Here is a 17,660-nt window from a genome sequence, read left to right on the forward strand (position 1 = left end):
CTATCGCTTTTTGAGAATTCCATCAACTCCATTCACAAGGCCATCGGAAATGTCGATATTCCCATAGCACATTTCAACTATCATCCCTGGCTTTAGTTTGAGAACCCCAGCAAGTCCTGCACTTAGTTGTGAGTTGTTTGGAATGAGAAGGTTCCTTGAGGCTGACTTGTGTGGTTTGTCACGTGCCGTAATGACATATGCACTTGTACATAGCATGCCAAAAATATTTTGGTTGTGATGGTCCTTTAATGTGTTGGTGAAGAAAAGATGGGGATTCTCCACGATGTCAAAGCTCTTGTTTATGTGTGTGGAGTTGATCAGCGACAAGTCTTGCTCAGTTTGTTTTGCAACTCTCACTCGGTTCAAGATCTCTATGAATGCTGTGTTAGATTGGCGCATGGGTATTTGAAGCTCACAACACCTTATGTGAGAATTCCAAAATGAAGGGGCTAGAATATCAAGTGTGTTTTTAGGATCATTAAATATCCAACGATCACGCACAGGGCTTGCTTGACAAAGGTCTCCACAAAAAATTACATCTAGTCCTCCAAATGGTTGAGTGTGATTATGCTTGAGTGCTCGAAGCCGTGTATCTATTACATGAAGCAATCTATTGCCGATCAAAAATGCCTCATAAAAAACAACCAGCTTGAGATTTATGTACATTTGTGATAAATTGCTCAAGATCTCATTTGAGAAAGCAATGTTGTCGTTAAGCATCAGTGGAAGCCGCAAGGCTGACTGAATGGTGGTGCCGCCAAAATTATAACCTGCATTGCCTGTGTAAGCCATTAGAAGTGTTTTTGGGAGGCTAATGTCACTTGTAATCAATGTGTTGTAGTGTCGCACTAAACCTTGGACAATGGCGCGTATTGTGAAAGTATTCCCAGTTCCAGCACCACCTGTAAGGAAAAGATGGATAGGGATGTTTAAGTGCACCCTTTTCTTTGTCATGAAATCATCATAAAGTTGTCTTTGTTCTGTGTTTAAGCTCATGACAAGTGTATGGTACTCTTCATTTGGGATTCCAAGAAGTTTTAATGGTGTTGCAATACTTGTATTGTGAGGTCTAGTTTTTGGCAAGTCAAGGTCGAGTTCATAATTGAATGTCTCTTGATGATTGTTGCTTGTGGACGAATTAGATGATGACTCTTGCTTGCTACTTGCCAAGATCTCAACTTTCACGAACTTTTTCTTATTTTCAGCAATTGTATCAATGTTGCTCTGGAACTTCTCTCTCCATATTGTGACACATGTGTCAAATCCAGACTTGCTACTTGTGAAAGGGAGAAAGAGCAAGAAAACCTCATGATAATGTCTCTCAGCATCGAGCTCTCTATTGAAGTTTGCATACCTTATGACTCGAGGATTTTTTTGCTTGCGTTGCACACCATCTTAATTGGTAAACTGGCTTGCAAATTCGGCCAAGCATAGATGTGATAGATGGTGTGGTCTTTTGGTGTATTTAGTGACAACATCATCGAAGAAAATGTGTGTGTCATCAGGATGAAGCATCTCCAAAGCACCTCGTCTCTTTAGTAATGTGTCCTTTGAGGCTGGAAATCTGCGTTGATGAAAACAAACTATCTGCTAGTGCTATGCAATGGCAAGGAGAGTGCAACATATGCTGATTGTTGTGCTGAAATTTCCTGCCTGTCAACAAGGGTACTCCCAATTTTCTTAAGTCGTTCCAAGGTGGGAAAATTATTTTCCTTGCATTTATCAAGAACAATTTTAATCGCCCTACTTGTTGTCGAGTCGTGTTTTGTCATGTAAAATGTGCAATATGCTGCAGCTCCATGAGCATTGAAAATAAATTGGATATCAATGTTACCATCCCATAAGGTGCACAAAGATTTATTGAAATTGTTTGTGTAGATGTCCTTTGGATGTTGTTTAAGCAAAAGGGTTGGTTTTGTAAGAGTGAAAGAGAGTGTCTCAAGATATGAGTTCTCATCCATACATAAAAAGTTCAACCATTCATTGAAGTTCAATGGTGGTTCTTGGCCAAGGCTTGCAAGCAATTCATCAAGTTTCTTTTTGCTTGCAAGAAGTATTTTCTTCCTTGAATCACTTGTTTCTATTGGATGCAATATTATTGTCTCCTTGACAGGAGGACGAGGAAATCCAAACCGACAAGCTTTTTTATGGCTTTTACATGTCTTTCGATGTGAATGGTTTTAAACAATCTTGAGCTCGTCGCTTAACTCATCCTTGTCAGTGGAGATAAACGTATCTACAAAGCTAATGACATCGTGATCCTCAGACACACCAAACAATGGTGCATTTTTAATCCAAAGCAACCCGTGGTCATGTTGGCTTCCTCTATTCTGGAATTCAACGAAGAAGAAGTCGATAATCTCGCCAAGTATTTTGGAGTTGCGTTTGAGCTCTTCCTTCAGTGATTTGAATCTATGAACATAGTAGCGAGAAGTGGTAATGGGGTCAGAACGAACCAAGGCTCGAATGAAAGCGCTATTGCTCTGGAAATCACATGCGCGTATTTGCGGGTTAAGAAGTGCAATACATTTATGCAAAGGATCCCACCTCTGCTCTACACATGATATGGTGATGAATAATGTGGGTTGACCTATTTGTCGAATCATTGCAAAGACATTCCGCTTGAGTTTGTCTTTGTAATCGCATAATGTGCGAAGAGTCTCAAAATCACGATAGCCAAGTTGAGATTGGAGAACTTGGTCAATATTAGTACTGTCTTGGACGTCACCTGCACATAATTATTTTCCTTGTAGTTTGACTTTTCGTAGACGTACCCATATAGAGCCCAAAAACTTGGCAATGATGATTTTCATGACCTTGAAGAAAAGATTCTCAATGTCCAAAGCAAATCATCCGTCTTTGTGTTTAAGTTCCCATTGTGCAACCTTTTGGTACTTAGTCTTAGAAAGTTGGGCATAGATTCTTTTTTGTCCAAAGAAAAGAGATGGGAATGATAGCTCTTCACATGCATCATCATCAAATAAGCTAAGAGGACTAAAACCTTCAGATGGTGCAACACTATGCGTATGCACATTGTGATCAACCACTTGTTGGGAAGAGTAGATCCCATGCACAAGTGTATCATTTTGCTCACCGATTGATTCCCCAAATTCGTTTGACTTAGGCAACTCAACATCAGAAACTATTTGGATAGTGGATGCCCAAGATTCATCTATACAAGTATTATGTTCAATATACAAGGGAGTGTGAATCAACAAAGCCAAGGCTCTAAGCAAATAAAATGGACGGATTGCTCCACTAATATATGCATGATGAAACTCAAGCTTTCGTTTCACTTGAATCAATATTGTTGCATGTTGATCTGCAAAACAAGGAAGTATCCTTTGAACCCTAGATAAATTGGCCATAACATTTACTACACTCCCACACAGGCCATATTGTCCCTCATAGTTCAGCTCTCTTATTTGCGCGAAGGGTATACGAAGTGACACAAGACGTCTCTCAATAGGGTTTAACATCATAACCTCATCAATAGATTCATTGAGCTTAAAAGAAGCATTCATGTGGAAAGAAGAATTTCTTTTAGACCGCAATTGCATCTTACAAGCTCTACACACTTTCACACCCACATCTAAAGCCGTCGTATCTTGTCCCAATATGTTTTTTACCGACTCAACTTCAACCAGAGTCAAACGACGGAAGACTATGTCCAAAGACTAGAGTACCACAACGCAAACAAGGAAAAGAAGGTGTGTCAAGTATTTCCTTTGAGTATTTATGTTTTTTGGGTCGAGCACTCAAAGAGACGCCCGCATTAGAGCGTACAAATTTCTACAAAGAATAAATCTTAGTTTGGATTTGTTTTAAATTAAAAGGACAAGCTACTTCTTTTTGAATTTTTGTTGCTATTTTAGGAGCACTACATTGTGGAAGAGAATGAACATAATCTTCTATACTTGATACAAGTTCTTTTGACCACACACAACGCTCCTCTTAGATAGAACTTTACTTTGAGGGACGAAGAATGTATCAAATTCAAAACGAAACACAAGAAAATATTATTTTTCTTTCAGTGCAGTTCCTACTGGATTATGAACCAAAGATTTCTCAAAGCTCAAACAATTAAACACATGAACAACACACTGCTCTCTTAGCACACGACAAGCAAAGGAAATTAAATGATTGGAGATGACATGAGATTTATTTCTCCCAAGATAAGAATGCAAAAGAACTTGAAGTGAATTGCTATCCACAGGTCGAGGTATATTGTCATGCTCCCATATCAACAACCAAAAATCTACGATGTCTTTGTTGTTAGTCTCAAAATCTTGCATGATCAAATGAATAATAGATTCAAGCAACATATAAGAGGTCCAATCAAGCTGAAATATAACATTAGGAAAAATATGAACCCTCTAGGGGCCCTTTGGGATTAAGGTTAATTAGAGGCCAGCCAATAGGAAGAGGGTGGTGGACACACTCTAAAACCTCAAAAAAGTAGGGGGACAAGGTAGCCTTACACCTCTTTATGGCCTCTTACCTAGTGAGAAGGTAAGGGAGGTGGCTAGGGAAAAGGGGGGGGGGGGGGACCACTTTGACTTTTTTTTCCCCCACTTTTTGGTCCGGATTTAAAAATACACTAAAAAATTCAAATTTTCAAAAAATTTCAAATTTCAAATTTTCCCTCTTTAAAAGGTCTCCAAACTTATTTCATGGTCAAAAAAATATTTTTGACCTCCAAAAGTAAAAAACGTGCACTAAAAAATACAAAAAATTGATTTTTTTCAAAAAAGTTCTAAACATCATTTTCCACCCTCCAAAGTCTTTCCAAACCTATTCTATAGCTAAAAAGTGATTTTCTCTCTCTACAAACTCTTTTCTAAGCTCTCCATTGCTACAACAACCACATGCACTCCCTATAGTGTAACACTATCTCTCTACTAGCTTTCTCCCACCTCCACTGTAGCACCAAGCAAGCTCCTCCCCCATCTCTTCCCCTTGGCCACCACATAGTTTCACACCAAGCTAGCTCCTCTTCCTTCTCTCATCTCCATTACACCATAAAACAAGATTCTACTCCTTCTAATTCTATTCACTCACACTACATGGAAACCTTTACTCCCGAAGATGGAAAAAAGATGAGCTCACATGACTTGAATACCACAACAATAGGAGGTGTGAATAGTGTGTGGGCTTTGCAAGGGTTGATCTCCAACATAAAGATAAAATGGTAAGAAAACTACCCTTGTAGCTTACATTCAGAGCTTAACATCATCTCCATCTTTAAGTTTATCATGCTGGAGAGAATAAACCTCTTTATGGCTTCAATGTTTAGGCTTTATACCTCATAACACTGGGTGGTGCTATTTTGTTGATGGCTTTGGCGCGCCATCTATAGTTGTGTAGCATGTGATTGAGTCTCACAATGCAAGTAAGTTGTGTTTATCTATAGAGAGTCATCAAAGATTTTTCTTATAATTTATTCTTTGTATAGTTGTCATTAGATTATCATTTTCTACTTTATAACTTTGTGCTCACATAATCTGTTGTTTACTTACAGAGTCAACTTCTTTTCAGAGGACGTGAGCAAGCAAACATGTGCAGAGATGAAAATCACTCTATTTTTGTTCCATGAGGAACCTTTCACTATGATGTTAAAGGATTTTGATAAGAATAGTATAATTTTTGTAGAATCTTGAACCAATAGGTACTCTCTAGGAGCTCTTAGAAAAGCCATCCATATAGTACTACTATCTTCCCTAGTGTCATAGACACACAAATACTCAAGTGTATATGAATCTCTAGATGAGGAAGACAAATACTTATAAGAGAAGCCTAATAACAACAACATTGTCTCCGTTTGTAATTATTTTTATGAGGCTGGATGCAATATAAATGTGTTTTTTTGTTAAATGGCGTCGCATTGAGTGAGAGTATTTAATTTAGAAAATCGGAGTTTCATACAGATTTGAGAATTATTGTTGAACTTTATGGATATTTTTATTTTCCTGTAAGATGTTTCAAGTCTCAAGTCTTAATAAAAAATTCAAGCAATATTTTGATTTCAGTTTAATCATTAATGGTTATTCTTATTAAAGTGGATCATAACCTTTGTCAAGATGTCCTCATTTGGGAATGCTGAATATATATCATTAACAACGTTTCACAAGTTTAGAAAGCTAAATTCTTGCTTTCCAACATGTTATTGTTTCCATACTATGCCTATGCCAAGCTTGACTTAGAGAAATGACAACTTGAGATAAAGGTGTCGATGTATAAGGGTGACTTATTATTGACTCATGTTATATATTGTAAAGCCTTTGAGTTTCCACCTTTTTGAGTAGTGGTGACAAGTTTTTGGTATCAAATCTTCTTAAATATCCCTATTCATGAGCTACTGGTAGCTATTTCTTTGGTATTGCTAAAGATGATACCAATAGCTATTACCTTGTGAACTTAACTGTTAAATTGTGGGTTTGATTTTTACTATGTAGCTCATTTGGATAGAGAAAGTGTAACATAAATTATAGATACATGCATTATTAACATAGAAGAGATGTATCAATCGAGCCTATGTAAACTGCTAATCAAGAAACCTTTGGTTGGATACTATAACAATAGGGGTCATGTGGTTTCAAATACCAAAGAAATGGCTTAACCAAAACATTCCCAAGAACACCAGATGGACACAAGGAAGTAAAAATTGGCTCCTTGTTTGGTCAATTTCTAGTGTGAATGTTTAGTGCACAGGATTTGTGAGGCCTTTGACATGGGGAGTTCACTAAAGTATATGTAACATAGCACACGTGTTCAACACAAGGGATTTTGTATTCTTGTAAAGTTACAGAAACATGTGTAGATAAGGTCTATAAGGGGTACTTTTACTCCATTCTCGTGAACGCACATGATATAGGAAAATTTTACATAGTAAATGTTCCAAACCTTTGAATACATAGAAAAAGGGAACGGGGGGGGGGGGTGCTTTGATTACATCAAATGCTACACCTCTATCTCATGGCCATGCATTAAAAAAGCTCCTATTTGTCAATATAAGACCCCAAGGGGAAAGCTCCTGCTCTCTGTACATCTATCTTACATCCTTTTCTCATACTTATAACAATAGTGTTACAAAATTTTCTCATGTAAAGACTCCCAGGGCTCTCAACAAGAGTGGCCACAAGGGCGTGCAAAATGGCCATCCAAAAGTCTCGGATGGCCATTTCGCGCGCCCTTGTGGCCACTTTTTGTTTTTTTAGTGTTGAACTTGTAGATTTTGATGCAAAAAAAGCATACCTTGTTTGGATTCTCTAAAAAACAACGTGCAAGTTGACAATCTCTTAAAAACTAATGTAAAGCAGACATTTCTTACTTTTTCCTTAATCTGCGGGCTCCAACGAACATTAAAACCATGGAATCTGAAAATACTCAAAAAACTAATGTTTTTTATTGTGTTAAGGACTGTATTTCCTACATACAATACTTTCTCAAAATCTTGCTCTAACACCTTCAAAGGCCCCAAGGGGTGAGCTCTTGCTCTCTGTACATCTAATTTACAGTCTTATCTCATACTTATACACAATAATTTTGTAAATTTTTGTCATGTAAAAGCTTCTAGGGCCCTCAACAAGAGTGGCCACAAAGGCGCGCAAAATGACCATCCAAAAGTCCCGGATGGCCATTTCGCGCACCCTTGTGGCCACTTTTTTTTTTTTTTTGTTGAACTTGTAGACTTTGATGCAAAAAAAAACATACCTTGCTCGGATTCTCTAAAAAACAACGTGCAAATTGGCAATCTCTTAAAAACTAATGTAAAACAGACATTTCTACTTTTTCCTTAATCTGTGGGCTCCAACGAGCATTAAAACCATGGAATATGAAAATACTCAAAGAACCAATGTTTTTTATTGTGTTAAGGACTGTATTTCCTACATACAAAACTTTCCCAAAATCCCACCCTAACACCTTCAAAAGTGGCTTCCAAGGAGTGCCCTCGGTCAAAATTTGAAAGTGAAGGAAAATAATCAGAATGAACTCCTACACTCTGCACAAACTTTAAAATAACCAAAATTTCTTTCAAAAAAAGTTATTACTAAAAAATTGAAAATAGAATTCCCTTGAACTTCCCACAACGATAGAAATCAAAGGGTTTAAGGAGAGATGTGGTATCGAGGTTTATTCCGTCAAGATCTCTTTTATTTTATCATGTCTTCTCATGTACAATCTTACCAAACAAAAACAAATTTACACTTTAAATGACTACAAATCTTATTTAACTTATCAAACAATCTAAAATATGGTAGACCTAGAGTGCTCTTTCACATTAACAAACAAAAAAGTCCAAATTTCTTCTCATTAACTTTGATAAACATACATTTGTGAACAACTTCCAAGGAGTAGTGCGGTCATAGTTCTTACATCCATTCCATGATATGGCATGGTATGGGGCGACCTATCACATAAAAATATCTTTGGTAGGAGTGCCCTCATGTTAGAAAAGGGTGTGTTGTTGCTGATGAAAAGATGTTTCATTGTCCTACTAAGGATCTCTCCATGTTAGCATAATGATTTTTGGTGTAGTGGGAGCCACATTGCCGTTGAGGAGAGCTTTGTGCCATCGTAAAAGCTTCATATTATGCCAGTTCCTTGAGCCATTCTTGCAAACAACACCACTCGACTAGCATATTAAGAGGTCACCTTGTAACAAAAACATGTATGAATTCAACATTTGCAAGCTGTATAATAAAGACACTTGTTAAGTATAAGTTGTACAAATGTGCAAGTATTTCCATCCAACTGGGAATAAACAATCCTAAAATATACATTATGATGAGATTACCCACCTCTAATAATCATGGATTTGAAGCACCTACCTACAAGATGTAATAAAGAAGACTGTTTTAGAGGAAAAGTGGTGACACTTGGCCTCTCTAACCTACAGCTTTTCACTATTTGCGAATAAAAGCAACCTTTGTGCCAAGCACTACAAAACAAGTAGAGGCAACACATTATACTTCAAAGTTTATGATAATAAGAACACAACAAAAGAAAGAAGTATATTGTTACCTTGCTCAAAGGGGTGTTTTATTCAAATATGTGATGGTATTGGCAAGATATTGAAGAACCATCAACATTCATCTCACCGACGGTACGACGTTCTTGGGATGACCTCTGCTCACCCTTAAGTGTGGCCTTCGGTGCAAACGCCACGGACAAGAAAACATGTATGCATACGATTTCTAATGTCCGTGAGCACCATGGCAGTTGTTGCGTGAGGAAGCAAAAGATGAAAAGAGAGAGGGGGGAGGGAGAGGAAAGAACATGGGAGGAGAGAAGGGGGCAGTGGGGGAGAGGGAGAGAGAGGGGAGGAGAAGGAGAGAAGGGGACAGGGAGGGAGAGGGAGGAACATGGGAGGAGAGAAGGGGGCAGTGGGGGAGAGGGGGAGAGAGAGGGGAAGAGGAGGAGAGAAGGGAGCAGGGAGGGAGAGGAGAGGGAGAAAGGAGGGAGGAGGAAGAGAGAACAAAGGTTTTTTTTTTTGAAAAATTGGACTTTTAGTGCTTGTAGGTTTTAAAAAAGATCAAAAAATGATTTTTTGATATGCGTATATGTTGGGGGGAAGTTTTAAGTAAAAAAGAAGTAAAAATAATTTTTTTGAAAAAAAGTCAAATTTTGACTCTTAGTGACCCACGTTTTTGCTGATGTGGCCACACCTCTTTACTCCCTTCACTTCCAAAAAGCTAGAGAGAGAAGGTGACCTCTTAGGTCCACATCCTACATGTGTCTAAAAAAAAGGCTAGAAAAACCTACTCAAAACTAGCTTCTTGAATGCCCTTGTCCCCTTAACCCTACACAACATTAGCCTTAATCCCTAAAAATTAGGATTTCTTACAAGGCCCATGCAAGGTCCATATTTCTCCTAATGAACAACAACGCACACAACACATCTCGATTAAGAGGATATTTCTTTAAGTAAAGCGTTTCAATTTTTACATTCTTACCGTTGACATCAAAGCTTGAATCTGCAGCAAAAATCACAACTCCTTCCTAGACAGGCATTGTAGATCACTTGCTTGGGTAAAATAACAACCAAAAAGTTTGTTGTGCAATAATTAGATATGTAAAATCTATCACAAAAGGAACTATGCCTCTAGTTTGAAGCTAGTTGAAAATGTGTCTATCTTCTAAACATTAAGAAGTGTACACTTTAGATCAACAAGGTTAGTGTCATAAAGCTGAGAAAAACTGCTAGGCAATCGCAAGATTTCATCAACCACTTTACCATGCAGCACAACAACTATTGCTTTACCATCTCGATCCACCACTCGTGCGTGAACAGTAGGGGCTCGAACAACCTTCACCACTTTGTTGCATGCAAAACAGTAGGGATTGGACATTTGACGGCTTACTTGACTGCTTTTACAACCGCTACAACTAAACTTGAATCCAAGGCTATTCACATTCACCACCTCACGAGTTCCAAACACATGAGCCAACACAAAGTGAGTTAAAAAGTGTTAAAGAGATGATTGTTTAATAGAAAGCGATGAATCACCTTAGCACCAAATCCTAAAAGCGAGAGCTGCTTAGCGTGTATGTCTTTGAAACTTGTTACCAAACTCTAAGACAAGGGACATAAAATTGTGTAGTCCACAATCGAAAGGGTATTAGAGAACTGCTTGTAGACATTAATGTTGTGAGCTACACATGCATAGAATCCATGCTCTTGGACTTCGTTGACAATGTTATGATAATCACCTCTCCTAGATGGAACAAAAACAAGCTGCAACAAAGGAGTTTAGACACATGCATGAAAAATAAACTAGCTCATCACAATATACTCACACTAGCTCTATTGGTGAAGTCAGGACCGTCAGCGATAGTCAGAAAAGAAGAACTTGTACCATCGCTCTTCGCAATGTTTTCAACTTGCAACACAATGAACGCTATGGTCATCACAATATCCACCAAAGAAGAATCTCGATCCACCAACTCCCTGATTTTGTGCTTAGGAAACAAGGCTAAGAGGCAATCAAATGGTTCACCCTTAACAATGGAGGTGGTGGCATTGGCATACAAAGAGAAAGGAGATGTTCCCCCATCATTAGTGTTTCTCTTTCTCGCAGCATCACCCTCTATGTGCATAAAATCACCCATTTCAAATGACTCCACAAACTAAGAGATATATCTTTCACTAACGACGAAGGTGATAGTATGATTAGCTAGCCTATCGGCTAAATCAGCTTTTAAGAACCTGTTATAGGTAGCTTTTTGGACTTTATAAGTGCCATACTTAACAAGGATTTTACCCTCAAATGAAAACCAAGAAAAGATAGAGTCGGAAAGCTCGGACACTAGTAATAATGGAAGGGGCTTCACAAGAGCAAGCTGAGAATTAAAAATTTAAGAAAAAGGCTCATCTCTATCAATGCTTTGGCTTCCAACTTTCCCACAAGTGAAGACTTCTTTCAAATACCTGACAACTTTTTTAGGAACTGAACAAGAACCATTATTTGTGCAACCTACACAAGAGGCAATGTCAACCTCAAAACAAAAAAACCCGTTGCAAACACAAAATTACCTCTGACAATGGAGAGAGCCTTTTTTATTGATCTAGAGGGGGAATACTTTTTTAGCTTGGAATTTGGGCTAAGAAACTTGGACGGCGATGTACTAGTTGAAACCCCATCAATGAGAGAAGGCTTGGAATCAAGAAACGATGTAGGAGATAGTCTTTCCGCTTCCTTCTTTTGTTTTAGAAATGTCAGCATGGTCCTCGCTGAATAACGGATAAGTTTCGACATCTGATGAGAACAAAGAGTAAGTTTCAATAGATTCAAGATCAAGGAAGCAAGATAAATTGAGCAAGCTGCCAACCATTCATGGCAGAATCCATTGGGAGCTTAATGGAAGATGTTTAGGAGCTGTATTAAGGGATTAATATGCACCAACAACCTTGCAAGAGATTGTAATGGCTACGTAGCAGAGATTCACTAGGAAGGCTAATGCCCAACTAAAGAGGAAGAGCTCTGAATGTAACTGAGCGCCAAAAGGTACTAAGCAAAGATGCTGGCAAAACAAAAATGAGCAGCAATTGTAAGGAAGACATAGGCTTCTGTCTTTTTATAAACTCAAGAGGTAAGTAAGGGTAAAGTCCTTTTTACACCCACTTTTAGCTCCTAAATCTTGTCTTTCAATAAAAGGGCTTCAAAAACGAGATAAATTTATTTTTCAAAAATAAAAATCTTATAATGGGTTTCAAGACAATATATGCACAAATTCATATCAACAAAATATTAAATGTTAAATAATATCCGTAATATTCTTCTATGAGTCCCTTCTTAAATGCCTTTGCTCTCCATAATGATGTAGTACCACTCCCTTCCCTACTTGATTACATTGAATTAAAGATAAAAATGATCAATAAGAACTTCAATTTTCTTTTTTATTTAATTATCTAGGATTAACAAAGTTTATTATAAAAGCATAGCCTCTTGATTGCCAGTCTCCCTCTTTTCAAAATAAATTCTCAAAGAATAATTTTAATGAGTTGATATTTAACTTTATAAAGTTAATTTCTTTAAAAGCAAGAAAAAACAAACTTACATAAGACTCTCATGCCCAGACAGTTATGTACTCCCAATCCCAAGGCTTGCTCAGGCAGTGTGTAAACACATTGTGAAACATAGGCTTTGGAAATATCCAAAGTCATGAACACCCATCATAGCAGAACCTTATGTATTTCTTGATAAACGTGACCAAACCATCATCATTCAGTTGCTACATTGACACTCATTTTTCAAAGCCAACTAATTTAAAAACTATCAATTTTTATACCAAATAATCCATCAAGAGATTGAGAAAATCCAAAATACTTTGAAACGGACATAACATTTAATGGCAAAAAAAGTGAAGGAGACACATCAGCATCTATAATGTGAGGGCAAAAGAGAAGATGTACATTCTCTTACACGAGATTAAAGGCTAGCGGGGCATCTCTCCCCCCTCTCTCTCTCTCTCTCTCTCTCTCTCTCTCTCTCTCTCTCTCTCCAACTAAGGCGAGACCATGTGGCAAAAAAAGCCATACGTAGGGCACAATGCCTCCCATTGAGTCTTCGACATGCCCTTGTCCACGAGGTACAACACTTCAACAGCAGCTGATAATGTTAACAATAGAACATATGCGAAGACCTGCATAAGATTCAGAAGGTCAACATAACAAGAAAATATCGAGCATAAGCTATGGAAGAGCATTTTGAGACATTGAGACTTCGGTAGCATGAACCATGTACCAAGCACATGCACTAAATTCAAAATCCTAAACGGTCCTTCCGTGCAGTTGCATGTAGCATGCTTCATAAAATACATCCCCTTTGCTACTTGCATTTGCACCTCTTGGGCCGATTCACAATCACCAGACAATCATCCAGAGATTCAATACCTGATCGAGCACGAAATTGGTCCATCTTGAGCACTTTCCTGAGTAGCTCTTGCCTAATGCCGAAGGAATCAGACTCACGGCAGGGCCGTAGGCTGCAACAAGAATCAGACTCACAAACACGATAAGGCCGTAGTTTCAACAACGAATACAAGTTGCCATGTCAAAATAAGCAAGGATGCAGGCAAATACAAAAACGTGCACATAGACCATGTCTCTCTCTCTCTCTCTCTCTCTCTCTCTCTCTCTCTCTCTCTCTCTCTCTCTCTCTCTCTCTCTCTCTCTCTCTCTCTCTCTCTCTCTGCGCGATACACAGTAACTCTCTCTGTGTGAAACACAATAAATTGGACTCACACAGAGCGGGCGCACAACAACAACAAAAGAAAATCTCTACAGGTATCACAATGCTTCATAGGCACCACCCAGCTTAGCACTCACCTGCCGACTCAACGCAAGAGAGGCCGCACAGGGCGACCTACTGCGAGTGGTGGTGCACGTCCCATGGCAGCGCGACAAACTGTAGATGCGACCTGCTGCGACTCGTGGTGCATGCCCCATGGTAGCGCGAAAAGCTACAGATGATTCCTCTCTCCCCCTTTTCCCCTTTCTTATTTGCTCGTGTCCAAGGTGTGTGGTGCCGGTGTGTGTGAACATGTGCGCCCCCCCGGGCCCCTTTGTGTGTGAGAGAGAGAAAGAGAGAGAGGTATTGAGATGTGGAAGAGCTAGAAGCGGGCAAGATCGGTGTGATCGTTGTCTCGCGATTCTACAGGGCGTGTGTGCGTTGGGTGAACTACAGGCGAGGCCCTGCTAGTGTGAGTTGATTTTTTTGAAGGTGTTTTCGAGAGGACAGGGGTCTATGAATACCCTGAGCTATATAGGGGAAGTTGCGTGAGTGCCGGGTGTGTTCCCCATTCCCTGTCTCCATCTTTTGGTGTCCCCATGGAGGAGCACACTGATTGCTCCCTGGTGATACATTTGTAAGCGAAAATGTGGCAGAATACTGGCCCAATTTTCAATGGTGATGAAGATGCAGACAAATGGATGGCAGATTTCCAGTTGTTCATGTTGTCATTAGAAATGTGGACTAATGAAGAGAAGGTTCAGACAGTTCCGTTGGTGCTGCGAGGTAAAGCAAAGGCATGATTGAATGGTCTAGAAGCTGCAAATAAGCAAGACTGGGTTGGTTTTTGAGAGCGGTTTCTACACACGTTTCAAAAAGTGGTGTCGGCTGCTGAAGCGGATGCAAAGATTAAAGAGCTGCGACAAGATGTAGGTGATGATTTTGATGCTTTTGTCAGTAAGTTTGAAGCTTGTTGGAGTGATCTAGTTGTTGCCACCCAAGTGATCAATGGGGATGGTTTCAAGATGGAGAAATTATTAGCTTGCCTGTGTCCTCGAGTTCAAGATAAGGCGGATGATGAAGAGCCAAAGACTTATGCCGAGGCAGTCAGAGTTTCTCGGTTGAAGAGTAGGAAAATGAAAAGAAAGTTGGAGTTAGGCTTGTTAAAGCCTGCAGATTGTGTGCCTGCTGAAGCAACAGTTTGTTCTATGGGCCCGTCGAGGATGGTGCCAGTGATGCAAAGTGTGGAGCCTGTTAGGGTAAGACCTATGATTGACTATGTTCCTTGGGAATTACCTATTGGTGAAGCGTCCATGCCGATTGTGAAGGAGCTTGTCAGCGAAGATGAGCCTTTTGTTAAAGAGAGCCTGTATGTAGAGAAGTTAGCATATGCCAAGTGTCTAGTGCAACTTGAAGAGGTGGAGCCTGTTCTCGTGGAGTACTTGTATAAAAGGGTAACAGATCGTGGCCAAATGGTAGGTTTTGAGAGCTTGGGGTTGGATGATGAAAGTGGGCATGATGATGGCCCAGTTTTTGTAGAGCAGCTAGAGGATGATGATGCTAATATCGAATCGGCCTATGGTGAAGATGATGAGGCTACAAGCTCAAGCTTCTGAAAAATGAGTGATGAGGATAGAGATACGAGCTGGGAGACAGAATCCAAAGGGTCTATGTTGGTAAAGGTGAAGTTATCGTGTTATGCGCATAAGGATGTGGTGGTTGCCACTATAAAGGATGAGGTGGTGATAGCATCGGAGCTTGGGAATAAAGACATGCAAATGAGGGTGCTATGTGGCACCATGCTAATGACGATCCTCATCAAGGTAGCTGTGGAAGGTGCTTTGATTGTACGACAGATACAAGGGTTTCCCAAGAAGGAGAGTGTTGTTGCGGCTAAGAAAGAAGAACGGGTTGAAGAAGATGGCAAGGGGGAGGCATCGGATACTTATTGAAGGGAAGTGCAGCTGCACTTACCTATGGATTGCACGGGTAGTGCCTTGGATACAGGTTTTTTTGGCGAGGAATACATTGAAAATGAAGCTGATTGGGGGTTTGATGACCCAGTAGGTGAGATGGATGAAGAAACACCGTTGCTTGCTAGGAAAGATTTGACCAGAATGCAGGTGACACGAGGGTTTGTCCCTCTATAGGTGGAGGTGTTCTTTTGGAGAGAAAAAGTCTGCTGCTATGATGGTGCCGACAGAGGTAGGTATGGAGGTGAGTATGGAAGTGATGGTGCCGACAGAGGTAGGTATGGAGGTGAGTATGGAAGTGATGGTGATCGGGGTCCCTATGTTGAAAGGGTTGCCCACTAAGTGGAGTGGTTCTTTTGAGCATGAAGATAAGTCCAAGGGTGTGGACTTGTCCAAGCTATCAAAGAAAGTTTGTGTGTGGTGGTCGAAAGGTATGCACATAAGTGCAGCTTTGAAGTGAGCTGTCGAGCAGGTGTAGGATTTTCTTGAGGAGGATCTCATTTTATATGGTTGTGACGGTGGGTTAAGTATATCAGGTATGTCAGGTCTGTTTGGTGCGAGCGATGGTGCAGGTATGTCTTTGAGTGGTGAGCACGATGGTGCTCTATTTGGTGTTCTTGGAGGTGCTTTGTTGCCAGCGGGCAGTATGCCATGGGGTGCATGGAATAATAGAAGTATGCTACTGGCGGTTTGGGTATGCAATTGGCTTTGTGCCTTGGTATGGCACTGTGCAAGAGTGTTACAGGTCGACGGAAGAGACCGGTACATGGTGTTTGACCCAGGCGGTTGATGACAGGTAAAGCAGGGGATTGGGCAATCTGCATGAATAAAGGCAACGAGTAGCAGATGCCAAGTTTGTACATATGTTAGGTGGTTTTGTGATGTGCAGAGAGTTTGTTTTGGTGTGGCAGTTTTTTTTAGTGCAATAAGCCTGTTTGTGGTTGAACATAAATGCTCAACGAGGGGGTGGGCAATGATGGTGCAACCAAATTTGGTTCGGGCTGGAAAGTGATCTATGCCAAGAAAAAGCAATAGGTAGATGCAGTGCAAAAGGCTACGGCTGGTACCAAGGTCTTGGGCAGACTGGTGGTAGTGGAAATGTATGTCTTAAGCGGGTTTTTAGGCCAAAAAGCTTCAAGACTGGTCGAACTGGAGTGATAGGTAAAGGTGCCCGAGATGATGAATTGGTGCTCTAGAATGTGGTATTTGAGATGCTCTAGGAGCCCGTCCAGACGGCTCATCAAACGGGGCCATGGTGTGAAAGATATGCTAGTTCCAAGTTAGAAGGCTTTGCAGATCCTGGCCAGATAGGGCAGGTACAGACAGGCAGACAAAATTGGGATCAGTGGATACACGTGAAGTGTTTGAGCTGTGGAGGATGCCGGTCTTTTCTGATTGCCATTTGGAGCTCAGATGAGCAAGTTATGGCCTGTGGAATATTTGCCTGGGGTCGGGTGTGTGCTCACTGAGCGGTGTTGAACGACGTGCTGGTAAGAATATTTTTGAGCTCGCCAAGATTCTGGAAAATTGTGTGTGATGTGGGGAGTTAGCCAAAATTTGCGGATCACCGATCAGAGTCATGGGCATCGCGGCACACTTCAAGTAGGCAAGCAATCATGATGAAAAGAGATCGGATGTTTCTTTTCCATTTTTGGACATGTTTTCGAGGCTAGCGTGACATCGAGTGGTGGACGAGAGCTAGAATTGGAAATCAATCGGTGAAGTTCCCATGCGGCATGGCGGAAAAACTCATTTGGTGAATTCAAGCACATAAAAAAGCACCGACAACGTAGGAATAAATTCTAAAATACCCACGTGGCTATAATTGGAAAGGCTGGGAAGGTTGCATTAAGAAAAAAGAAAGGATGGCTGGAGTTTGGGAAAACAAAAGGGCAAGGTCAAAAGCTAAGTGAAAGAAAGAGAAAAGGGTTTTTGGGGGAGAGCCGAGAGGCAA

The 17,660-nt window shown here is 40.2% G+C and overlaps 1 protein-coding gene across 1 annotated transcript; it reads right to left on the reverse strand.

Moving 5' to 3' along the window:
* On the reverse strand, positions 1 to 996 carry LOC147450377 (uncharacterized). Its single transcript, XM_086520455.1, has one exon. The coding sequence runs from the start codon at positions 994 to 996 to the stop codon at positions 1 to 3; it is 996 nt and encodes a 331-aa protein (XP_086376581.1).
* Positions 997 to 17,660: the final 16,664 nt, after the last annotated feature.

This window comes from Adiantum capillus-veneris, chromosome 9 (assembly GCF_014529385.1).
Source record: "Adiantum capillus-veneris isolate H3 chromosome 9, ASM1452938v2, whole genome shotgun sequence".
Classification (NCBI taxonomy): domain Eukaryota; kingdom Viridiplantae; phylum Streptophyta; class Polypodiopsida; order Polypodiales; family Pteridaceae; genus Adiantum; species Adiantum capillus-veneris.

Bases quoted from the DNA above. Each gene is read 5' to 3' on its own strand.
- LOC147450377 (XM_086520455.1), bottom strand. From the start codon at position 996: ATGAGCTTAAACACAGAACAAAGACAACTTTATGATGATTTCATGACA.